This window comes from Anser cygnoides, chromosome 1, assembly GCF_040182565.1.
Source record: "Anser cygnoides isolate HZ-2024a breed goose chromosome 1, Taihu_goose_T2T_genome, whole genome shotgun sequence".
Lineage (NCBI taxonomy): Eukaryota > Metazoa > Chordata > Aves > Anseriformes > Anatidae > Anser > Anser cygnoides.
Window position 1 is genome coordinate 141,743,746 of NC_089873.1, and position 26,406 is coordinate 141,770,151.

The window sequence follows — 26,406 nt, forward strand, 5'->3', positions numbered from 1 at the left end:
TAGCCTATTGAAGCTTTTCTGCTCGTGAGTAGTAACTCAGCTCAGCATGTGAGAGATTAACTGAGACTCCATGAGAGTGTGTAAGTGATGGTCCAACGTAATCTTTTAACATAAGCAAAGAGTAGCTTTCAGAAGCAGACTGTGAAACGGCCCTTGTTTTCTTAAGTCTATCTCCCTTGTAGCTTGAAATAAGAAAAAGTCCTGAGAACACTCTAGAGCCCTTTCCAGTGAGATCACTGCAGCTGCACATAAAGTGCAGACAGTTTCAGAATTCCAGTTTGGGAATTTTCTGCTTTCTGTTCTTTATTACAGAATTTTGGCTGTGTTCTTGTGGTCCACCCTTATTCATTCATGCCTTTTTCCTGTGTAACTTTTCTTTGTCCACTATTTTTCTCAGTTCTTCTTTCTTTTCCTCCTGTCTTCCTTGTTCTCCAGATTTATTTGTATGGTTAGCTATATCTTGTCCTGGTGCATTTCAAAAGATGTTGAAGTGTTGAAAGGAAACCAAAGGAGCCAGAAGAATGACTGAAGGATTGGCAAAGGTTTCTTACTGAGCTCTTGGAGGGCGTTACTGTGTTTTTGAAGCTTATAGCTATAACTGTAGGGAATGATATTTTAATGGTAGAGGTCTAACAAACATAAAACAGGATAAAAGACGTTAAGGTGAGACAAATTTACAGTAGAAACAGGACACCTGTTTAGTAACCAGGATAGCTTTCCACTGAAGTGATAGTCAATTGCAATGCTTGCTAAGTTGTTATTCGCTGATAATTTTCAAGTCAAGACAAATTCATAGCGCAGTACAAAGAGAATTTAATTAATGGAAGTCCTACTCTTTGTTATGTTAGTGAGGCTTAGATGATCTTATATGGTCCCTTGTGGCCTTGTAAGCTATGAACCACCCTCCAATAGAGTGTGGTAATATGTTCTAGTTGAAAAGTTTGTCTTTATCTTCCTCTAAAAAAGTCTCTGTATAGTTCTTATAATCAGAGGGTTGGTAAATTCATTAAACAGCTTTTCCAGCTATGTATGCTCTCTTATATCATGCCCATGTTCATAGATTTGCCATGTTTTTTGTAAAGTGGCTAACATAATTTGTGAGTGCAACACAAATAACTTCATATTCAAACCACCAGTATGACTTCCGATATCTGATAACTTAAAACCTGAATCATACTTCTCCAGAGAAAAATAAATAAATGTACACTTTTTTAAACTATAGTCTTAGGCCATATACCATGGCTGTAGGCCATTCTACAGGTCATGACAGATTTTTTTTCTGGATGAATTACTCTTTTACAGTGTATCAAAGCAGTGAATTTGGAGATCTTGAAGGGCTTTAGAACTTAATTTTGTGATGATAAAGTTACCTTATTTAAGTACAAATATGATGTATTTTTGGTGTTGCATATGGCACATCCAAGTCAATTGTTCTTCTCATTAAGGTACAACTTTGTGAAGTTTGTGAACTGTGTAACCTTCCTAGTAGTTAAAGCACTGTGTGAACTTCCACTGCTGTGCCAATCAAATAGTTTCAAAAATGTAAGAAAGAGTAAAGAATTTTTGGAAAGAACCTGGCAAATGGCTTATTTCTAGGAAGGCTTAAGAAATGGATTTCTGGCCCTTTAGAGCTAGAGTTTAAAAGCAGTGAGGCAGAGTTCTGTCACAGATTTCATCTTAATGTCAGAAGAAAAGGCCAGGGCTATATTTAGCATATATTTAATCTGGCTGCTGGAGGAACTAAATATCTTCAGGTCATCTGTGTATGAGAGACTGCTAGTAGTGTTGCCAGAGTTGTAGTTCTGCCTTCAAGTACTTAGTCATGCTGTGTTCCAACAATTTGGTTAAGGAAAATAATAGTGAGTCACTTGACTTTCTTTTTTGAGTTCTAGAACTCTTTGTAAGGACTTCCTTATTCACATTTTTTTAGGGTTTTCTATGTTAAGGAGCGTCATGCTCGTTTCATGTATGAACTGTTGTCACACTGCAACAATTAAGCCATGCTGTCAAAAGTCTAATAAATCTAGATGGTTGATCATGTGAATTTTTCCCTTCTCTAGCACAAAAGTTTTGTGTTTTTTGAGGCAGTTTAAGCCAATTTGATTGCTAAGAGCAAAGGCCCATTTTAAAGTTCCAGCTGCTGATCATGTTCGTGCATAAAGCAGGAACTCGAGGACAGCTGCATATTGAAGCTGTTTCATCAGTTTGATAATAAAAGTGCTTCTATAGGAAAGTACTTGCTTTCATCACAATTCAAATACTTGAGTAGTTTTTTTTTGCTCTTACCAACTTTTGAGAAGCAGTTTACTTCTGAGTTACGTTTTCAATCTGTGTTGGAGTGCATGCATCTAAAGTAATCAGGGGAAAGTTACCTCAAAGATAAAAAATCTAGTAGTAGTTTGTCACACGGCAGTTCTGAATGGTGCATTATGGTTCTGTTTCCACTTCCTGTGGAAGTTAGGTTGTGTCCCTGTTTAAACTGGAGGCCAGTTTAAATGAGTTAAACTGACAAAATAATTATCTGTTAAAGTGGATAAAACAGCACAGAGGTTGTTCTGATACTAATAGAACCCCCCTTAGAGTGCTGCCTGCATCCACAGTTTTTTTTCCTCTTGTACCAGAGTGGTCTTGTCTTTACCATCTATAAGAAAAATTCTGTGGCCTGCTCAGTCTTTAGAGCAATATGCTAGGTGGATGAGGCAAAACTATGTTTGGGAGCTTGCTGACAGATAAACAGTATGATGAACATGATTCAGCTCATACTCTTCTTTGTCTTACTAGAATGGGTATAGTCCGTGAGCCCTTAAACCTTATAAATTTCCCCCAGTAACTGATGGCTATTACACAAATCTTCCCCCCACATCTCATGTTCTCCAGAACGTTTAAGGTCCACATTTTCTGCTGTTACGCTCGATATTGAATGTATTTTCATAAAACAGGGTCTTGAAGCTCGACTGGGGCACTCCATGAGAGGGCCATATGTTAATGAAGCACACATATTTGAAATGATTTTTCTGCACAGAAGTTGCTGATTGGAGATTTTCTGAGAAAATCGGTGGTATTAGATTCTCAGTGGAACTTTTTTGCATGTTTTCTCATGATCTGTTATTTAGGAGTCCATATTTGATGGTTCGTAAAGCACATCTCAGGAAACAAATTTTGCTTGGGCTTTATATGAAATGGGTTAAAATTTTGAGGAAAAAAGTTGGAAGGATTCTTATGGAAGTTTGTTTTTTCCCGTAGTTGTCTTAATGTTGTATTTCTGTTTGTAGTATCATAGAATCACAGAATGGTTTGGGTTGGAAGGGACCTTAAAGATCACCCGGTTCCAACCCCCCTGCCGTGGGCAGGGGCACCTCCCACCAGACCAGGTTGCCCAAAGCCCCATCCAGCCTGGCCTTGAACACCTCCAGGGATGGGGCATCCACAGCTTCTCTGGGCAACCTGTTCCACTCCCTCACCACTGTCGAAGTAAAAAACTTCTTCCTAATATCTAATCTAAATCTACCCTCTTTTGTAGCATGTAGTCAAGCAGCAAGACAGAAATGTGGCTGATAAAGCTAAGACTTTTTTGACAAAACAGTGCTAAATTCCTTCCTTAACTAAATTCATTAGCTGTGGACATTTTGAGTAAATCCATCTAGGTTTGTTGTATTTGTGACTTTAAGAAATAAACCTCTGAAACGGGTCGTTTTTCTTACAATAGGCTCTCCTTTTGAGTATTTTTGTGTTTGATTTGCCAAATGAAATCAGCATCCTTTTAAACTTTAATAACTCAAAAACCAGCCATTTGTATGAAAAAAGCTGCTATAAATGGTTCTTCTTTGAGCCATGCAAAAATTATGAACTTGACTGTGGCTTCAATTTTGTCTGCTTTTAAGTTTTTTTTAAAGATACCTCAAGATCTCAGTTTTGTAATATGGATTTCATTAAAAAGAAATTGTGATATTTATAAGTCAACTCATGACAAGAGGTATCAAATATCCGCACCATGCATATGCAGGTGGTTGACAAAGGTCAGTGCTGTAAATCCAAAATACAAAATCTCTTAGTTGAGCTAACAGATTATTCATTAGCTACAGGAGCAGCGCAGCTTGTTTCCTTTAAGGGTCATGCGTTAGTTATATAACGTAGCAGAAGTTAATTATGTATGCAAAATTTTATGACTTTAATTTACAATTGAGAACAGTTTAACTGGAAGAACTGTAACTGGCATGTAGCACTAGCTTTCTGCCTTTTTCCTCTCTGAGCAAGAAGGGCTCAGCTGCTGATGAAGCAGGTGCTAAACCTCTGCAGCATAGCATAAGGTAAACCAGCACTCATTTCACTTTCCTTAGTGCGGTGTCTTGTAATTTGCGGTAGCTTAGCAGCTGCTACATGAGCAGCTGAGCTGTTCTTACAGCAGAAGACGGCAGCTGGGGAGGAGGAATCATGGCAGCCATCCCAATTTTATGCAAAATAAGAATAAGAGCATTTAAGTACTTTGTACCCAGTTTCTATCTATGGAATCTAGATAAAGTTTGCTAGCAATCAGTATAGACTCTTCAGATATTGGTACTCAAAATCTATAATCCTGTTGCAGCCCAATTCACCTTTTCGATTTAGTTTAAAACAGTAATTCTCAGTTACAAAAGGCAATTTTGTAAAATTTTTCTTATAAAGTGAACATCGTCTCAGACTTACAGAACTATTCGCTGTATGGATTTTTTTATTCCTGTGGCAGCTTTGCAGACTTAGCATGGGATCAGAGACAAGCTGAATGTATCACCAGGAATTACCCAAGTCAGCTAACAGCTTTGTTAATGAATGAAGCAGAAACAAATAGGCTGTAGCTATTGTACCCTGCGGCATTAAGAATAAAAAATAAATCTTAATTTTAAAATATATATATTTTTTGTTTCATCTGTGTGTTTCTGGCTACACTGTCACTTTACCCAGTTTTCCCAAGGAGAATTCTCTTTTGCCCACTTTCCTGAATGGTGACTGAGTAATTTCAGGACCTGAAAAAAATAATCTAAAGCCTCGTGTAATTCTGCTTTGTTATAGAGAAGACAGACCTGTAGTAACTCTGCAAAAACTATTTGCAGTTGTATCACTTTGAAAGATACTTGAAGGCTACACTGTGTTAACAATGATAAATTTAAAGATGCTTCATATTTTGATTCTTTTTGCAGAGTGTTAGACCTACACCACAGAATGAAGCTATAACAGTACATTTCAAGCCAGTTACTTTGAAAGCCTCTGAAAGTAAATATACCAAAGTTGCAAGTATTAGCTTTGATGGTAAGTACTGCTTCTCTCCTCTTAGAACTTGTCAAATGCTTCTTACACTTCCTGAAACTTCATGAATTGTTTTCCAGTCTCTTAAGAAAATGGTAATTGTTGTTTTGAGGGGGAAATGGGATTTACCTATCTGGAAAATTTTACATCTTTACATCTCCTCCAACACCATGTATTTGAGAAGGGTCGTTTCTGAAATCACAATTGGTCAGTAACTTAGACTGATAGCTAACTAATAGAAGAATAGGAATTCCTAAGCAATCTTATACGTGCGTAGTTAAAAAAAATAAATAAATAAATAAAAAATTGAACATCAGATTGTATTTAACATAAGTGGCATTCTTATGTTAGGACGCCCTTTTTAAAAAAGTATTATTAACCTATTACAATGCTTATTTATGCATTTTTTGGAGAAATCCTAACAAACCAAGACACATTCCTCACAGTAATGTAAATTAAAGGAGAGTATATCCCTTAGATTACCCTTCAAGCTTCACAAAGTTTAAAGAAGAATCCAAAATACTGTTCCACCCTCCCCCCATAAATATTGTAATGTCCACAGAAATAGGGCTCTGTCATGCGCTTGAGCATCTTACTTTAGCTAGCTTTATTTGTTGTCTTGAATTCATATTAAAGAAAAAGGCAGGTGAGGGTGGCAAAACCTTTCACTGTTACCTTTCCTACAAAGATATGTATCTTGATACTGACTTTCATTTACATCTTTATGAAAGAAGTGCTGGTTTATTTCCCTCCTATGTAGTGTGACTGTAAATATTATGCTGACATTTTATAGAAAGGTACCTCCATTTTCATTAGAAATTTTAATCAACTGTCAGAATGCTGTTGACCTATTCGGATGTTACTGCATTAAGATACTAGTCAGTGCTGTAAGTCTCTCAGCCTGGATTGCTTAAAAATGGAATTGTGTAGTTGCAGTGTTTTTCAGGTAGACATAATTTCAGAATTTGTATGCATAGAAAGGATTTATTTATCATTTTTGATTAGTACTTCAGAGTTTGAATAGCTTACAGTTTATTAGATGAGTTAAATATGTCTTAGCCTATAAATATTAAATTCTGAAATAGCTGAGCTCTGCCAACCTGAGGTGGTGTAATATGTCCAGATTTTGAAGCTGGAAGAAATTGTTGTATGAGGACATACTGACTAACACATGGTAGATTTTGAAAGGATTGGTAGGTGGAAAAAAAATCCAGTCAAACTGCTTACTATGTGTAAGGGATTGACTTGGTGAATTATTTTCAGTGAAGCTGCCTGCTATAAATATTTGCTCTTTCAGCTGTCCTACTATATGCAGGGGCTTTAGGGGCTGGCAATTTCTGCTAACCAGTATTTGAATTCATTGACTTTTTTGGTGGTGTTGCCATCAGGATAACATTGCTTGTTCTGTGATACTGGAAGAGACCTGTCAGTTTTGTTCTTGGCACTTGTGTGGTCTGGGTTCTTGCATGGATTCTGATCCTATTTCTATCCCTGTGTTCCTGGTCCAAGGTTCTGCTCGACTGGTAGTTGTAAATACAGAGCCTAGCCATAAGTTTCTGTTCTGTTAGTGTAGAGAGAGAGATCCATACTGTAAGTGGGGAATTTGGCTCATCTAGGATCTGAACTATCTTCTGGACATGTTTGTTTGTTTGATGGGAACAACAAGGCTTCCATAAAGTACATAACTGTTGTGGTTTAAACCAGCAGGCTCATGGGTTGAGTTTACTATGACAGGAAATGAAGGGAAAATAATGATTAAAACCAATTTTTTTATATATATGTGTGTGTGTGTGTATATATATATATATATATATACACACACACACACAAAACAAATGATGGTTAGTGCAATTGCTAACTACTTGCTGACCAATGCCCAGCCAGTCCTTGAGCTACTGAGCCCCAGCCAATTTCCCCCAGCTTTTATTGCTGAGCATGTGGTACGGGATATCCCTTTGGTCAGCCTGGGCCAGCTGTCCTGGCTATGTCCCCTCCCACCTCCTGGTGCACCCCCAGCCTCCTGGCTGGCAGGGCAGCACGAGAAAGTGAAGTCTTTGGCTCTGTGTAAGCACTGCTCTGCAATAACTGAAACATCGGGGTGTTACCAACATTATTCTCATGCTATATCCAAAACACAGCACCATACCAACTAATAGGAAGAAAATTAACTCTGTCCCAGATGAAGCCAGGCCAATAACTTAGCTATGTCAGCTAACTGGTATAAGGGGGATGAATTCAGATCTTTTACTTCCAAGACTCACTCCATGTCAGATGCTTATTGGAACTTCATGAAGATCTATTTTCCTCTTCTGTGGTACTTTCTCTGGGCTAGCCCTTTGCTTTTATTTTTTCACTCATGCTAATCTAACCTGATGGATGGCTTATATTCTTTTACAGCATCAAAAGCAAAAAAGGCATCACAGTCTTCTGGGAAAATAACTGTTAAAGCAAAAGAGAAGAGCTACTCCAAACTTGAAATTCCATATCAAGCAGAAGTATTGGATGGGTAAGTTTACAGTTGAACATTGTTCAAAAACTAAATGCTGGTATAGAAGGTAAAATCAGCCTTTTTGGGGAGTGAGGGGATATAGAGAGGTGGTACCTATGTTTTCTATATCTGGAGCTAATTTAGAACTACAATTACTGGTAAAATTTTCTGTTTTTACACTAATAGATGAGGTAGTCTCAGTAACGCACAAACTGGTTTGAAGGCTTGGATTCAAAGTGACCTGCATGAGTTGTTTTTCAGAGTAGCTGAAGACTAGATGAGATGTTAGAAATTTTTCCAGATTTTCCATATGTATTTAAAAAATATATATTTGAGGAAAGTCTTCATTTTTTTCATGCTGTTTTCTTTTAATAGGTACTTAGGATTTGATCATGCTGCTACACTCTTCCACATCCGCGACAGTGCTTCTGAGTCCGTGGAAAGACCAATCTATTTAACAAACACATTCAATTTTGCAGTCCTTATACATGATGTTGTGTTACCAGAAGAAGCAAAACCAATGTTTAAAGTGAGTCTTGTTTCAGTGGAACATTTTTACCTAGTAGTAAATGTTTAAGCATGCTGCACTTTGTTGAATTTTAACTTTGATCTTCATTCTTCACTGATCTAGGTCCAGAACTTCAGCAAACCTGTCTTAATTCCACCTAATGAATCCAGATATATTTTTACACTTCATTTTATGCCTTCCACATCATCTGTTCACATAGATAACAATATTTTACTTATCACCAATGCTTCTAAATTTCACCTACCTGTCCGAGCATACACAGGATTTTTAGATGTAAGTATTTTCATTTTTTAGCTATTCCAGTCTACTTAGAGGCAGACTTCATGGGACTTCCTTTATTCTGCTTCTATGGGAGGATGGCTTTTTTAAAATTTTAACAGATTTTACAGATATGGAAAATGTCACCCACTTCACCAGATTTGTCCTTAAACAACTTCTGTTACTGCTAAAAAAATTTTGTTCCCTCTAGTTATACGTAGAAGATGTATAGACTTTTGAGGTTATCACAGTATTGCTTCCTGCATTTGACTTATTAATTTGTTAATGAGCTTAGTAGAATTTGAGCATACTTTATATTTAACATATGCTAAAACACCTTTATGAATCTTTCTAGTACTTTGTACTGCCTCCAAAAACTGAGGAACGATTTATAGATTTTGGCATATTGAGTGCAACAGAAGCTACCAGCATTTTATTTGCAGTCATCAACAGCAATCCGATAGAGGTAAGGATGGGTTTATTTTTAGCTTGCCTTTTAAAAATTTTACATTGGTCTTGTTACTGAAAGAGTACCTTTTTGTTCTTTTTAAGCTGGCTATAAAAAGTTGGCATATTATAGGGGATGGTTTGGCCATAGAACTCCTAACAACTGAAAAGGGCAACAGAACAACAGTAATCGCAAACCACCATGAACTACAAAATGCTACTGCATCTGATCAGTCTTCAGTAAGTAATCCTTTGAAACTATTGCTTAAAGCTAGATTTTGGAGGGGAATAAAAAAGTGCAATTTTTTTTAATTTAATTTTAGCAAGGGATAGGGAGAATAAGAATTATTACGTAAGAATTATTCAGTAAGATATAGCATGTAAACTTTTAAAAATTATTATTAATGTATTCCAAGTAATAGTGTTACTTTCGGGTTGGTAAGAATTTGAAAGGGGAATTTCAGAAAGTTATCTCCATAAACTCAATGATGCTTATCATTAGGGAAGAGTGGAATTTATCAGCACGAGAAATACTTGTCTGAATTTTTATTTTTACCACTGTAAGCTGTTTCAATTGGATTTTGATTCAGTTCAAGGAAATCGGGGATTTTTGGATGTGTTTCTTAGTGAAATTTCTTTTTGTTTTTAATGAAATACAATGGATGACTCTCTTTTCTGCCATTTACAGGTGATACTAACATCAGGTTATTATGCTGTGTTTAGAGTAAAATTAACAGCAAAAGAACTTGAAGGAATTCATGATGGAGCTGTACAGATCACAACAGATTATGAGGTACATTATTGTATACTCATGGGTGTTGTCCAAATGGAGCGTTCAATTTTTAAGTGTGAATTTCGAAGGGTTGTATTAATAGGCAGATTGTAGTATCAGGGAGAAGCTGGGGCTGAAAGGGACATCTGGAGGTCAAGTTAACTCTGCAGGTTAACTCTTGCAGGGAACTACAGTAATGCTACTGTATATTCTCAAGGAACAAGAATGACTTACATTGAGCTTTTCAACCGGCTTTCAGAAATTTCCATTTAAGTCTCACCTGATGCTTTGCGATATGGGTTCTTGAGCATCAAGGCAAGAAAGTTCTGACATAACACCTATAATTTACTTTTTAGTACGTTGTCAGTTACTGAAATTGAGCTATAACTTTGAAGGGATTTTGTCAACACCCAATGTGAAAATTGCTTTGGAGAAACTGCAGTTTGCTGACAATTGATGAAACAGATCTTACACTGAAGGTAGTAAGGGAGAGAAGAACAAGTAGTTAATTCTGAATTTCATATGCCTTTCCTGTTAATTTTTTTTTTGCAGAGGAGAGAGCTTCCAATACATAATAGAAACTGAGATTTTGAACTTTTTTTATATGTCCACATATGTATGTGACTCCAGTTTTAGAGCCTGAAGTCTTCTATTTCTTTTTTTTTCCTACAAGTTATTCTACTTCTATTGCTAGCTTTAACCATCCACAGTAAGGATCTTATTGCTAGACCTTCTATGCTCCCTTTTCGAAGTCTACTTCTATCTCGGTCTTATGTCTTATCATGACTTCTAATGTTCTTGGGGAAATTTAGTATATTCTCTTCCCTCATAGTAATTCATTTTAAATGTCATCCTGCTGCTTTTCAAGAGAGTGAGCTCCACTCAGGTGCGACCTGTGTAATGCCCCATTGGAGAGCTTTTATTTTAACTTTGCTTTTGTGTTCCATGTAGAATGATGCTAAGTATGACTGAGCAAAGGTGTGCTCCCTGACAGTATGAAATGACTGTTTCAAATATGATGTTGAAATCTTGATCTGTGTTTCCATGTTTTAAAGGTGTTTATAGCCTAGGCTACGTTAATTGTAAAATTTCAGGTTTTGCTACTCTATGCAATTTATGTGGAAGAGATGTTTGAAAGCTGAAATTAACATATTTTTTCCTCAACTTACCTTGTTCTTTTTTTTCTTCCAGATTTTAACTATACCAGTGAAGGCAGTGATTGCTGTAGGCTCACTTACTTGCTCCCCCAAACATGTTTTTCTTCCACCTTCTTTTCCGGTAAGATAGGTCACAGCATTAAATATTTTCTAATTGTATTTTTTATTTTTATTTATCTGTCTTTTCAAGAGAGATCTCTGTCTTGAATTGTTAAATGTCAAATTACTGGAGAGATTCGTTTTTATTTATATGATTGTGTTTGTCACTTTTTCCCCCTGATGTCCCAAGCATGAATTATTCCTATTTCTCCTCTACTGAGCACTTGAATGAGATCTTAGAATACTGTTACGATACCAAAACTGATTCTTTGCAACTTCATTCTAAAGTTACTGTGGTTACTGTGTGTATTAGCACGAAGACTAAGAGATAAAATTGCATAAAGACACTTTCCAGATTTCTGAAGTGTAATGCCAAAGAGCAAAGTTAGCTAATGAACTGAAGTTTCAGTGTAAGAAATCCATGGTCTCTGTGGAAGCATTATTGTATTGTTTCCACACTGAAAGTAGATATCTTTGAAGGTATTTGATGGAGTACAGGAACAGGAAAGCAAGAAAGCTCTGAGGGTCTACATCTCTCTGCAAAAGTATCTAGCGGCTGTTTTCATCCCTGCTCCTGCAGTAGTGGTTACTGAGTGAGTGCTGAAGGCAGTGTCTTTGCTCAGGGTTACAGACTTGCACACCAAGCTATTAACCAGATAAAACCTTTCTCTTATGGGGCATTCAACATCACCGTAGAAGCATGGGGAATTGAGTTATGTTGACTTTGCAATTGGTATTTCATTGAAGTCAGAGCTTCATGTGACTTTATAATGAGTAGGGAACATACTATGATGGAAAATCATAGGGAGAGATTGAAAACCGAAAAAAAAGTAGCAAAAGGAGTTAGGGAGTTAGGAACAGCAGGATGGAAATACTATTCAGGCAATTTTCTGAAATAGTAAAACTACATTAAATGTATTTTGAAAAAGCAGCAATGCAAAAAAGGGATAGTTCTCCAGTGTTTTTGCTGTGACTGCTGTGCAGCTTTAGGAAAAAAATAAATACTTGACTTGACAGTGTGTTATGATAGAATAACAAAACACCATCCCTCCTATAGAATCATAGAATATCCCGAGTTGGAAGGGACCCAGAAGGATCATCTAGTCCAACTCTTGGCACTGCACAGGTCTGCCCAAAGTTTAGACCATGTGACTATATAGTATATATAGTCTGAATATATTCTGAATCTGAGAGGTTTGTACCTTTGATTTGTATTTTGTAACCCATTCCAGTAAGCAGTCAGTGGTGAGTTGTCTTTTGCAGGTCACTTTGAGATCAACATCTTATAGACAGCACCTTCCTGAACAGACTGGTCACATCTACACTGTACAAATACTTGAAGCAATGTCTGGCTTGGTGCCTATTTGACAGGTGTCTCTTGTATACCACTCAGATGACTTGTGTATGTGAACACATTCTGTTTCATGCTTAGTTTAGCTTAGAGGCATATGTTTCAGGGCTGCCTTCAGTATGTAACCCCACTGTCACAGCACCGTATTTAGTCAGGACAATTTTTTTCCCATCTTTTCTTGGTTTCAGATAAGGGTACGGATCTCCTCTGACCCTTTTTTAATTCTTCGGGGGCCAGAGCATTTTTACAATATTTTAAGGTTCTTACTATTTCTTTTATTTGATAGTAATGGCACTTGCCTTCCTTCTTCCTCCTAAGAAGCTCCTCTTGGATTGTATTTAGGGCTGCAAACATTCCTGCATTTTCAGCCCACAATTATTCCTTGTCATTTTGTAACCATTGATCCCATGTCATCCCTGTACTTGAGTTTAATTAGTTCCCTCCCCTCTTTTTTAGCACTTGACATTGGTATAGAGCAGTGCTTCTGCTGGGGCTTCCTGTTGGTAGTTGTTTTTTATTTAAAAAGCCATGAGGTAGGGTTTGTGTTTTGTTTTTTTATCTTACTTTACAGGCTGTGCATTTCCCTGCTCATCATTCTGATCTTTCATCTTTAGCAGTCTCTTTTCTTAATGAGTGATTGCAATTGTACATTGTCATCTGAGTAAGGTTTTACCACACTCTTAAAAGTCTTAATTATCTCTACTGAGGATACCTCAGGTAATGCATATTGGTGGAAATGGTTTTGTTTCTTTGTCTGTCCTGTACAGTCTTAATCTGTTGTGGGATCCATGACAAGATACAGGCCTTCATCCCCTCTACCTGCTTTGTCTTTTCAAACAGGGAGGTTCTAAATTCACAATCTTATATTTGCAATTATTGAATTCAATCTACTTTCCCTACTCAAGTTCAGTAGGTCAATCTATATGCCATCTTGCTCTTCCTCCTATTCTGAAAATGCCTCTTAACTTTGTAAGATAAACTTTTCTCTTCCTACTTTTTGGTACCAAAGCAATTAATAAAAAATATTCCTAGACCAGTATCTACTAAACTTTAATAAACATGAGTTATTTCACCCTGATTTTTTTCATTCTTAGAACACTGCCTGTTCATTACGTCGTCTTCCAATAGCTCCTTAACACCTCTTGCTGATCTTACCACTTGTGTACTCTTAAATAGTACTTTTCAGCGCTATTTTATCGAGTGCTTTACTTCATGTTCAGTAGATAAATGATCACTTTTTGAAAAAGTAACGCAATAGGGCTCATCAGGGGAAGACAGGCTAAGCAGCAGGACTTCAGTAAATTGTCGCTACGTTTGTCCCATTATCCAATCCATCTCTTTCACAAATTGTTCTAAAGTCTGTTGTTACTCTCAAGGTCAAACAGTCATGCCTACAGTTGCAGGGATTATTTGTTACTTTTTATCTTTTATCTGTGTGTCCTGTTTTACAGTACAGCCTCACCATTCTCTGGATATTTATTGCACTGACTTTTCTATCTGTAACTTCATTCATCAGCTGCTCCATGAGTCTTTGATAAACAGAAATAACTTAATGGTTCATTTCCCTTTCACCATAGACTAAGCAATTTCTATATGCTGTATCCTAGTTTATATATCCTAATTCCTATCAAGGTCTTTGTCCCTCGAATACTGCAATAAACTATTCTGTTAAATTTGGAGTCATAAAGGAGTAATTTTCTAACTTTCTGTTTCATTCTTCTAACTAGGATGACTAAGTAACTTCTAGATGTATCTTAGATTTTCACAAGATGATTCATTCAGGGAGCCTTTGAGCTCCTACATTTTGTTTGAGAGTATAAATTCAGAGAGCATTATCACCTTTGACAGAATTCTAGGCTCTTTTCTGTGTTCAGGCCTCAAGCTTCTCAGAGCAGTTGGCTTCCCTGACTACTACTGTTAGTTGATCACTTAGTTCTTTTGATATTTGAGAACACTGAAAGCAGATTGAAATTAATCCAAAAAAAAGGCAAACTAAATTTGTGATCACTGAATTCATGATACTCTTGCATCTAGCTGTTCTCTAATGCTTCTATTACTTATGAAAATAAGCCTAAAATAGCATTAGTTCTTCTAGTTCCATCTTTTGGTAGAGAAATCTGACAGTTATAACATCCAGGAATAACTAGGTGCTACAATTTTAGTAACACTTACTTATCAATTCATACCTAGGATGTAATTCTCCTGCAGCTGCCCAGTTCCCCGTGCTGCTGTCTCTAATTTTATTGTATCTGCACCTAAGTCCAGTTGCTGATATTCTGTAAAATTCCATCAGCAATATGCTAATGGTGCATATAGGCCTTCTGAAGATCAGTGACTTGATTTAAACACCTTTGCTGTGCTGACTTCTGCTTTGTAAGGGCATTGTTAGTTTACAGAGCCACCTCTCAACTCTCTTCCCTGAACCAAAATTATCTTTGAGAAACTGTATGCTAAATATGTTATCTTTTAATCTTTTTGTATTTACTGAGTGGTAAAGTCTTTCCTTGTCTGTTGTTTCACGTTTTAAAGCTGTGTAAGGGTCTCAGTATACTACTTTCTATTTGTTCTACATTGCTTAATGAACCTTTATCTTGCCCAATTGGTGGAAGTTGGTTACTCATAGGATTCTGTAGATGGAGTTCAGGCATTGTCATTTCTACTTCCCATTCATTTTAACAGGACTATATTGTTTAGAGAAATATTCTTTATCTCATTTCTTTTTCAGTTGTTACCATCGAGACTGTTTTGCTATGTGATCATTTCCTCAGACAACAGTTGAACTTTGCAGGATCAAAATTTATCTTTTCATCTTCCCACTTGACAAATTTATTTAAAAAAACAAACAAAAACAACAACAAAACAAATAACCAACAAAACCACAACTGGAATATTGATTTAAGGGGAACATTAAAACCTGTTTGTTAGAAGATAGTCCTAGGCATTTAAATTTGCTTCTATTTGTTTTTTTTATGTAGGACTGAAAACCGGTCACCACTCCTGAGTAGCCTTTCACTTCTTTCATTTATTGTTTGCCATATACTTGTCAGGGCTGGTTTTGAGATAAGAGGAAAAATACGGTTACGGAATCAGTGACTTACAATTGAGATCACACTGGAGTGAGCTTTAAAAAGGGTACGGAATATAGAGCTTGAACATTGCAATGATTCTGGTCATGACATACTGTGAAACCTTACATGCTCTATCTAAAAGATAAAACAGTGTTGGCCTCAGAAGAAGGTTCAGGATGTAAAGGTGTGATGGGGAAAAAACATACACTGTTTTCCTTTTAAATGTTGTAGTTTAAGTGCGTAGTGTCTTTATGTCATTGGGAAGGGAAGGGAGGGTTATACTTGTGTTTTAAAATGGCCTCTCACCTGGAACGTTGATAATCTGCAGCTTCATTCGTCTGCTCTGTTAAGATAATTCCTAACTAGTAGTAACTATGTCCTAGATCTATTACAAGAAGCTTGTTTCTCTTCTGGGGGCTGAGAAAACCAAAATTTTCCTCCTCTGGCACTCTCTCAAAGCATGATTTGATTAAGCAGAACTGTTGTCCTAGTTCTCCAAAACCCTTAAGCTGTACTTCTTTAAAAAGAGATGAACTGTGTTTGAAAGCAGATGAAGGAAGAAGTCAAATTCACAGAAACCTACCTTAAAGTTACAAATGGCATTTTTAAGAAAGCACAGTTAAAATCTGAGTTTATTGCAGCTCTACTGTGGTCTTTGCCAGTCTACCTAAATATATATGCTAGGGAAGATGCTTGCCATGCAGCCTTTTTCATCCTTTCTTTTCTTTAGGGGAAAGTAGTTCACCAGAGCCTGAACATTATGAACTCCTTCTCTCAGAAAGTGAAAATACAACACATTCGCTCCCTGTCTGAAGATGTAAGGTTTTATTATAAGAGGCTAAGAAGTAATAAAGAAGATTTAGAGCCAGGAAAAAAATCAAAGGTTTGTTTTTTGCCTTATTTCTACAAGTTCACAAATTGTCTTTTGGTGTAAGTGTCCTGTGGTCAAATCTTATTCCTTCTTTCTTTGGTCATCAGATTTACTGTGCAGTTTCTTAATTGGTCTGATTTTACCTGTTTTGCAGATTGCAAATGTTTATTTTGATCCTGGTTTACAATGTGGGGATCGTTGTTATGTAGGATTGCCTTTTCTATCAAAATGTAAGTAACAGTCACCTTTTTAATGAAAATAGAAAACAATTGTTTCCTCCTTGCATTGATTTTACATGAAGGGTTTAAAAATGTTATGTTTTTAAAGCGGAATCTAAAGTTCAGCACAGCATATCAATGCAAGATGATGTGTGGGATTCTGACTGGGATTTGCACGAGAACTTATTCAAAGCATGGACAGAAATAAGAGAGAACTCAAGCCATAGGTAAGTGTTTTATGCCTGTTACTTCCTCAGATGTTAAATCACTAGATAATTCTGTTACATGTGATATTATAAAATACAAGTTTATTTTTTATATATATATTGCGGTGCTCTATGAGAGAGGGTCAAGGAGTCACTTGGCCTTCTGTGCAAAACCTTAAAGAAAACATGTAAAAAGTTAAATATACTACTACTAATAATAATTTCCTCAAGTCAATCACAGCTTTAGAAGTTACTATTAACTGGAGCATGCTGCAGTTCTTTAAAACATGGCAACAGCAGGACAGTCTCTATTCTGCAAAACTTTCCTAAAAGAGATTATACTGTTTCTGTAGTATCTCTGCTTAATCTGTTTTAAAGTAGTAACCTCAATATCCCTTTAGGATTTCATAAGGTTTTCTATTGCTGCTATTCTGAGATCATTTAGGGAATTGTCAAATTGTCTGGTATTTCTCCTTGAGAGATGCTAAATAAAAAGTCATTAATCACTGCTATCTAATTTTTAGAAAACTCTGCAGGCTTCTATATACTTTTTAAATATCTGTTTTCTAATATGTAAAGCAATTAAGCTTCAAGAGATGTTAACTGTAACACCAAGTGTCTTTGATGTGATAACATCTAGACTCGTTTCAAAAAAGTGTACATTTGCAGAAAAACAAAATGACTAACTAAATAGAGTAACAAAAACATACTTCCTTTATCACTTCTTTATTATAATGCTGATATATTAATAACTCATAAATAAATTTGACATAAACAGAATTCTCTACAGGAATGTTTTATCACCTAGAGTAAAAAGACAGTAAAGGAATATACTATCTAAAAACTACTTCTGACTAAGTTGCAATTCTAGTGAATGTATAATGCTTTTTAAAGAGCGTTAAAATCAACCCACTATCCAAGCAAAGGAGAAAATGCTCCTGAATACAGAGGGTTTCTGACTTGAGTATTTAGATTCTCTCCAAAATACTTCCCTCGGTTTGAAGTGTAGTGTTTGGTCTGTTTTGCTAACAGGAGAGCTCAGTGCTACTAGTCTTGTTTCAACTCATGGTGGAAAGCTTGTGGGGGACAGGAGTCAAGTCTGTTGTACAGGTTGGCTGACAGCAAAGGACTTCATTCACTTGTGAAAATAGTAGCTCACACCAAGTGGCTAATTCAGATTTCATGAAGATTTGTTAGATGGGAATATAGGCACATATTTCATTGTTTCCACTGCAGCTAACATGCATCAGATTTACTGTACTTTATGCTTGTACAGTTTAATGGATGCACAGTATGTCTTCTGGATAGTGGATATCTGAATGTTGTGTTAGAAACACACTGTAGTAGGGCTGATGTTTTTCCTTTCTGCTGTTTATACCTTTGCAAGTTGTCATAGTCAACCACTGTTAAATAATCTCTCTCAAACTTTTATTTCTGTTTAATGATCTGAATCTCAATCATATTCTCAAAACTTGTTTCTGCAAAAGTAAGAGCTAGGCATTTTCTCACAAACAATAAAATGTCTCACTGTCTAGAGAATATTGATGTAAGAAAAATAATGAAAGATTTGTGATACAGTACATAAGTCCTATTGTGTTTTCTGCCCATCTTTCTCCATAAATAGGCCCTAATAGAATTTAGAACGGATGGATGTTGACAACAATATTTAAATGGTGAACATCTTTAGAATTTTTCACTTGGTCTCCTAGAGCATATTTGGGGGGTTCTATTGCAGTTTTTAATAGCAGTAAATACGGGCAGAGCTTAATTTTGTTTGTGTACAAATGTGATATACTATTTCTCAAACTAATACTGTTTTCAGGGTACTGTTAAGCACTCTGCTTTTTACAGGGTTGTTTTTATCAAGGCTTTTGCCATTTTACTCCTGTAAAGTAAGCTTTGTAACTATTTTTCCAGACTGAATGCTATATTTGAAGTTGACACAGACCTTCAGAAAGATGTCCGGTTGAAAATTACAGCAGAAATGGCTTGGCCTTCCATACTAAGTTCACCACGCCAATTAAGCTTCCCACTCACCAATACAAACAGTTCATCAGTAAGTTATTTTGTTGGTAGTACCATTTTTAAAAATGTTTTTAATAGCTTCTAATAGCTTTTTAATAGCTTCTGCATTTTTAATAGCTTCTAATTACAGTTAATCAAAAGTAAGCTTTACAAAAAATTGTGTTTCTGATTAGGAAGAAGAAATTTTTCTAGAAAATCCAGCTGATGTTCCTGTGTATGTTCAGTTCCTTCCTGTAGCCCTGTATTCTAACCCATCCACATTTGTTGATAAAATGCTAGAACGGTAAGTATTGCCTTAGAGTGCATAGGGTATTTTCACTGTACAGCAAAATGCATTTTACAAAAAAATGCACACTGTGTTCATAGTTAGTGTTGTTCACTTCTAGAATTTGTATCATTAGTCCAGTTGGGAACTGAATCAGGGTGAATTCCCGTAGAATATATTTTTTGCTGAGTTAAAATAATGTTTACTTTTTTTCCTTAACTTGAGGAGGTGAGGGGGGAAATAAGGAAAGTCAGGTGATTCTGTCAGCTGCGTTTTGAGTCCTACCATAAGCTATTGATTTGCGCTAAAGCCTGTACTTAAGTATGTTGCTATCTTCAGTTATCTGGGAAAGAAAAAAAAAAACACTTATGTGTTTCAGGTTTAATTTGAGTAAGCCAACTAATTTCAATCTGAGGACTCTAGAGTTCCAGGTCTTCAGAAATTGTGTAAGTATTTCACTACATTCTTTAGATACATTTTTTAATGTTTTAAGAAGAGTTCAGTCATACATGCATTGAATTTTAGAGGGGGGTGTGTGGAAAAACATGGTACTTCTATTGTATATTCTTACGGAAATGGGTAAAATATTTCTTCAAATATAACAGTTACATTTTAACTTTATATGCTTGTGTTAACAACACAATTGCACAAGTTGCAGGAAAACTACTGCTTTATCAATTCTCTTACTGATACAGGATTATTCAGTGTTGTGCTTGGTAGTTCTAAAATTAGCAAAGTACTGAGTTTTCCATTGCTTTGTTCTTCATGTTAAAGTATTTTTTAGTATTTTGTGTACAACTTTAAATATGCATTTTTTTGTATAGAGTATGCCGCATCCTGAACACTTTTCTTATCCAATATATAGACACTTTCCTCTCCATTTGTTTTATATTAGCAATAGTTTTATATTAGCAATTTGCAATGCATCTAAAGGCAAACTAGGCAAAATATACTTTTTTCAATAGGTCTTCTATTCTAAGTTTTTTCCCCTTTTTTTCTTTACTCTGGAAAGACGGTATTTTAAAAATGTTTTACTAGTGGAACATTTTGAAGGTAGAAAATGTTACATAATGGCTTAACGTTAATTTGGTATTAAACTATACATTTAAAACCTTCTCGACTCCCAGTATTAGAGTTTTATGATTCCACATGTGTATAGTTTAGTTCCATTCTGTCTTGCTGTGTTCTACTGCTTGTCAAACAGATGATTTACTAATAAATGTGGATTTTCTTGTGCTAAAAGTTTTTTCTGTTAAAAAACAAAAATCAGTGCATTCCATTTGGTAGTACACTAGTCTACAACACAATTTTCTATCTTAATAAAAGTTCTATTAAATATGTGTTAAAAATTCCTTTTTTTAAAGTGTTGCTTTTGTTTTCCCCATTCTTTTAAGGTCCAGCCATTACAGAGCACTGTAGGCCTTACAAAGGGCCTGGCTCGTCATTCAGTCTTAAGCCTGCTATTAAAACCTGGTGAGAGAAAGTCCGTCAAAGTAAAATTCACTCCAGTTCTTAATAAAACTGTTTCATCGTTAATTGTTATCAGGTACGGTAGATGTTTCTGAAATGAGTTAGAGTTTCTGATATGTCTTTATTTACTTATATAATCATACTTACTGTCAATAAGAAACTATCACTTTTACAAGAGTAATTGTAGAATCGTGTGTCTGGAGAAAAATTTACTTTAAATGTAATTTTGACATGTTTTGCAGTAGTTAAGCTGTATTCGGTATGTACTTGCTAATACAGATATATTAGCAAGCTAATCCATAGCTATAGTTTGATTCAATTCCTTAAATACATACTGTACTGCTTTGAAAGTAGAGTATCTAGTTATAGGTGCCATTTGCAAGGTAAAGTTGCAATCTCAGTTTTTCCCTTTAAGAGTTTTTTTGCGTAATTGTTTACCTTTTGTATCATGTGATACTTTAATATGATGATGAAATACGAACTATAACTAGTATGTCATCATTCTATTAATTGTATGCTATGGTGCGCTTTCCTAGGCTTTAGTCTTTCAAAAGCTATATATATGGCAATTCGCACTACTTATTCCTCTACATGGGGAATTACCTGTGGGACTGCTTATATTTCTGTCTTTCAGGACTACGGTACAGCTTTGTATTCTGTAGAGAAGCTTGCAGAAGCAATAGACTGCATAATTCTTTCATGAGTGTTTCCAATCCCCCCTTTCTTTTTTACACACAGAAATAATTTGACTGTAATAGATGCCATAATGGTACAAGGACAGGGAACGACTGAGAGCTTGAAGGTTGCAGGCAAACCTCCTGGTCCTGGAAGTTCTTTACGCTTTAAAATCACAGAAGCACTATTAAAAGACTGTTCAGAAAGTGAGTACTTCATGAACTACTGTGCTGAACAGAAAATAAATGACATTTTACATGTGCAGCTTAAAATATGTATGTGTGGAAATGTTTTTTTCCCTGTTCTAGTGGGCCAGAATTTTTTAACCTTTAAATACATTAAAATTGCTTCTTAATTTAGACAGAAAATGGTATATTTGTTCTTTTCATTTTAACATGAAAATTAAGAAAACTGAGAAAGTTCAGAATCTGCATGCACATGACCAACAGGGAAAAGGGAAGGATATGATGTTCCTTGATTCCATGATGAAAGTTAAATCCCAGGCAAATTCTTCTCTGGGGTCAGAGGTTTTCTACTCCATGCCCCAGGCTTGCTTCTGAGCAGAGGGCCAAGAGTACCTGTATTTCTAAAGGAACTGGTAAAAGCAGTTTAGTTTTTATCTGGTATTAAAATCCGCTTTATTACTTTGCAAATTTCCAGATGTATTTACAAGATACCCCGTTAATTACTGTCTGAAATTTTACTGCTTTTTTGGGAGATGAGTAAAAAAAAAAATTCAAGTAAAGCTTAGTCATTACCTCTTTCATGTTGTAAGTTAGGGATTTTTTTTTTGCTGTTGTAGCTCAGCAATGGATTTTACTTTTAAGGCACAAAAAGTAAGTTCTAATACTCCAAGTGCTGAGACTTTTCACTGAATACTACTACACTAAGCAGTATGTCACAGAACTTTACAGCTGAGATACTTTTTTTTTTGTGTAAGGAGGTAGCGCTGTCACATTTGGGGGTTTTTGTTTTCTTCCCTTGTGAGTTAGAATGCACAAGAGTCTGGTAACAGAAATCTGTTCTGTCACTTATGTAAATGATTCCATAGGCCCTGTTGTAGAAGATGAGCATAGTCAAGGATATCCATTTAGCACAGTATTAATTACTTTTATCTGTTTGTTTCCAGAAATGAAATACAAGGAACCAAATTTCACATTGAGAAGAACATTTAAAGTGGAGAATACAGGGCAGCTGCAGATTAATGTGAAAACAATGGAAATCAGTGGCTATACATGTGAGGGATATGGATTTAAAGTAGTTAACTGTCAAGAGTTTGCACTAAGTGCCAATGCCTCTAAAGACATTGTCATATTGTAAGTATCTTTTTCTTCTTACATCTAAATAGTCATACCTGAGAAATTCTGTGTACCTATTTCTGTTTTAGAGGAAGTGAGTGTTGGTTAAATTCTAAGGTTTTTTTTACTTAAGCTTTGAGTATTTTTTTTGTTTTCTTATAAAACATAAAACCTCTCTTCTTGCAAACAACTATTTGATTTTTAAAGAACTTCAAGTTTTCATGACTGACTATAGAATTATTTTTGATATTATCCTGCATTGGAAAAGGGCTATATACAGCTTTTTATACACTTCCTTCATTTGGGTTATGAATGCACATGAGCTGTAGATTTATGTATGTTTTTGGTGCATTGCAGTAGATACAAAAGGGCCTTTAGTGTAAGGGTTAGCATCATAATACACAGCATTTCAGTCTTAAATATTATGTCCGGTACCTTCATGACAACAATTAAATTCTGCCAGTTATTATTGTAAAAAAAATCTCTGCATCAAAAACTATTCTTTAACACTGCTTGGATTTAAAGCTAGTTGTTCAGAATACAGTGTCTAAATAGTTCAGAAGGTAGTACTGTTATGCAAGAGAACATAGAAGATATTGCAGGCAGTGAAACTTCGCCAATATTTCTGCTACAATCTTAGTTGGAGACAGGAAAGTAGCAATGTTTTGAAAAGGAATGCAATTTTGATTTAAAAGTGAAATGTTTAAAAACTTTATAGCTCACATAATGATCGGTTCTATTGCTTAGTTATAGCCATTGTTGTGTTTTTGTTTTTTTCTTTTACCACATTCATAGCTTTTTTAGCAGATTTGGTCAAAACTTGATTTCAGTTGTATTTTCCTATGGTATATCAGGGTAATCTAGTATCAGATGTGTTAAGCATAGGTGTTTATGAACTTCGAACGCATCTTGAGGTATTTGAAAGGTATTCATTAGTGTTTGTAAGCTAATTGTGTGGATGATTCTTACTTGTACTGCTAGGGTTATTTATTGTAAATGTTTGAATGGAATCCCAGTCATGACAGTAATTGAAGGGGTGGGGATTGTTAAATGGCTGAATATTATCTCAAATTTTTGTGCTGTTCAAATGACAGGTTCTAACATTATTTACTTTGTTTTCAGGTTTACACCCGATTTCACTGCTTCCAGAGTAATTCGTGAATTAAAATTCATCACTGCAGGAGGCTCTGAATTCGTATTTATCTTGAATGCATCCCTTCCATATCATATGTTAGCAACATGTGCAGAAGCGCTACCCAGGCCCAACTGGGAATTGGCACTGTACATCCTTACCTCAGGAATAATGAGGTAGTGTGTATATGTTTGTTCTTATCAGTATATGTGCATGAGGTACCACCATTTGAATACATGTTCAGCCAAACTTGAATCAAATCAGGTATTAGAGCACTGCTAGCAGTATATTTATGTACAGGTTGAAGCATTCTTCATGAGTACTGTGCTTTAGAAAGATGAGGCAATGACTGCAGTGAGCTTAGCAGATGCCTTGGATGAATTTAACTTTGCTGCCACTTGTATGTGACAGGCAACTGGTGATACTAATAATGGCATTTCTGAGAACCTGAAGGGCATTGTATTGGTGCGCTTTTTTCCCCTCAGTGACGTATGTTAGCTATGACTGGTTGAAACTTGAGTTGAAAGTTCCATTGTGTTTTCCTAGTCTAACTTCTACCTGTTTTTTTAGTCTGAAGTTATAAATAATCTGAAGTTATAAACAATGCTTTTGTACTTGTCTACTGGATATGAGACACTGTCCTCCACTGCCTTTATCCAGAGAAAACCGTAGCATAGAAAGTTAATCAGTGGCAACAAATGTTTTTACTGTTTAGTTAGTGTTAAACTTGTGTTTTAGTGAGTGATGAATAGCTGCTGTGACGAAAAAGTGATTTTCCTGTGTGCTGCAAATCTGAAGCATTATCCAAAGCCTTTGTAGCAAGTCAGGGGTGTAATATTTGTGTTTCTTTCAGATTAAAATACTGCTTTTTCCATTTTGCTGTACTGCATTATATAAATATTTGGTGAAGCTCTTTCCTTGTCTAGGGATTGATAAAAGAAATAGAGAAGATAAAGCTTGCTTCTTTTTCTTTTTTGATTCTTCAGCACTTTCCAAAGTAATGCAGTGTTTTTCTTATTTTTCTTCTACGTATCTGTTTAGTTTGATGGAGTGAATGATGTTTGCCAGCTCCTAGGTGTAGTTTGTAATTTTATGTGTACTGTATTTGTTGATTAGACTTTACAAAATGATACAGAATGCTAATCCTTTCGCTCACTGTTTTTTCTTGCAAGTACAAAACTCAGCAGCAAATTAGAGGAGTCGTAATGTGACCATTTCATAATATTCCAAGGATCAGGTGCACAGACAGCCTCTAACTTTCAGGAAGTCATAAGATAGAGTTTTGCCTGTTGCCACTAACGTAGTTCCATATTATCAGTTATCCCTAATTTCTACAAATGAACAACTCGAGTTTGTCTAGTTCATCTTTCTCTTTTAATAAAATATTGTCTGAGGTGTGCCTTCCCTAAATCACTGCTTGGCATGTATTGGTACCATACTTGTGGCTCCAAGTTTTTAAGTCCAACTTGATAGGCCTTGTGTGAAGGACCCAGTCCTATTTATGAACTTACTGAGGATGCACGTGTTTGCCCCAGGCTAAAACTTCGAGGGGAAAAAGGTGTTACCAGCAACTCTGTCTAGAACATGTTATTCCCCACTGCATGGTGTTCCTCACACTAGTTTAAATGACATAAATACACTAGGCTAGTTATCTTTTTCTATTGTTATCAAAGAAGCAAACAAAAAAAATGGACCAGCACTGTTACCACCATAGCAAGACAAAAAAGTGCAGTTAAAAAGACTACAAAGCAAGACTTGTTCTGTGTTTTTTTGTTGTTTTTAATTTCAAAGTTGGTACTCGTTTATGAAAACAACAAAGTTTACTAAGGAAAAAGGGAGTAGAGTTCTTATCCAGAATGGCCCAGCACTGGTACACTGAGGGGAGTGGTGTGGGCTTGAGTGGGAACCATGTTCACCCAGCCCACCAAACCCCTGTGTGCTCTGTCTCAAGTTTGTTGGCACTATAGAGATGTAATACTCTTGTTGGTATCAGTCTCCTGAAACTTTGAGATAGTACCATGGATTATACTTAAAAAAAAAAAAAAAAAATGAACGAGGTCATACCTTATTCTTTATATTCCAAAAATAATTGTATATTTGATGGTATAGCACCCAAGGCAGGCATCGCTCTGTTGCGTAGGAGTTTGTGAAAGCTTGTCTGAAAACTTCCCTTATTTATTTACCTTTTTTGTAGCTTGTTGACACTTTGGATGAAATTTATATTGCTACCATCTGCTGTCGGGTTATATGTCTGCAATCCTTTTTAATTCCTGGGGTGGAAAAAAGCACTAATAACCAGCTATAACCAGCTGAGTTGGTCTCCAGAGTTGCTTGCATTTTTGCGGACAGTTGAAACTTAAGATGATATCTAGACTAAATTCCTTCGAGACAGCTAAAGTTAAGCAAGAGGTATCTCATCCTTTTCTGTGAATTGATGCTCGTTCATACGTTTGGCTTACAAAAACCAGCAGTCAAAACTGAGAAGAGAACAGAAACTGAAGTTGCTAATTTGAAGTTATTTTTGCATAAACCTTCTAGGGTAATAGGCAAGGCAATCTTTAGTAATCAACAGTGTGTCTCGTACCCCCACCATCACCCCAAAATTCCCACCTTTTAGACGATGTACTCCATAGCACTGTGCTGAATGTCTCTGCAGTGATTTTATGGCTTCATCAGAAATACAGTTCACTGCAGTGTGTTATGTAAGTGGAGAACTCCTAAACACTACTGCAGCAGATGCAACTAGTTGTAAAACTTGACATAATGCTAAATTTTAGTTCTCCGAACAGCAGTACAT

At 35.9% G+C, this 26,406-nt stretch overlaps 1 protein-coding gene across 1 annotated transcript in view; it reads left to right on the forward strand.

Annotated features, from left to right (window-relative positions):
• The window catches only part of TMEM131 (transmembrane protein 131), a 97,555-nt gene that overhangs the window by 53,503 nt on the left and 17,646 nt on the right, over window positions 1-26,406 (forward strand). The window contains exons 12-29 of the mRNA XM_048048116.2: window positions 5,175-5,283; window positions 7,678-7,786; window positions 8,144-8,297; window positions 8,400-8,570; window positions 8,911-9,021; window positions 9,108-9,242; window positions 9,691-9,795; window positions 10,966-11,052; window positions 16,180-16,332; window positions 16,475-16,550; window positions 16,648-16,765; window positions 18,662-18,800; window positions 18,943-19,052; window positions 19,414-19,480; window positions 20,429-20,580; window positions 21,243-21,385; window positions 22,309-22,495; window positions 23,600-23,785. Coding sequence (XP_047904073.2) covers window positions 5,175-5,283; window positions 7,678-7,786; window positions 8,144-8,297; window positions 8,400-8,570; window positions 8,911-9,021; window positions 9,108-9,242; window positions 9,691-9,795; window positions 10,966-11,052; window positions 16,180-16,332; window positions 16,475-16,550; window positions 16,648-16,765; window positions 18,662-18,800; window positions 18,943-19,052; window positions 19,414-19,480; window positions 20,429-20,580; window positions 21,243-21,385; window positions 22,309-22,495; window positions 23,600-23,785 — 2,312 coding nt within the window. The remainder of the gene's footprint in view (window positions 1-5,174; window positions 5,284-7,677; window positions 7,787-8,143; window positions 8,298-8,399; window positions 8,571-8,910; window positions 9,022-9,107; window positions 9,243-9,690; window positions 9,796-10,965; window positions 11,053-16,179; window positions 16,333-16,474; window positions 16,551-16,647; window positions 16,766-18,661; window positions 18,801-18,942; window positions 19,053-19,413; window positions 19,481-20,428; window positions 20,581-21,242; window positions 21,386-22,308; window positions 22,496-23,599; window positions 23,786-26,406) is intronic.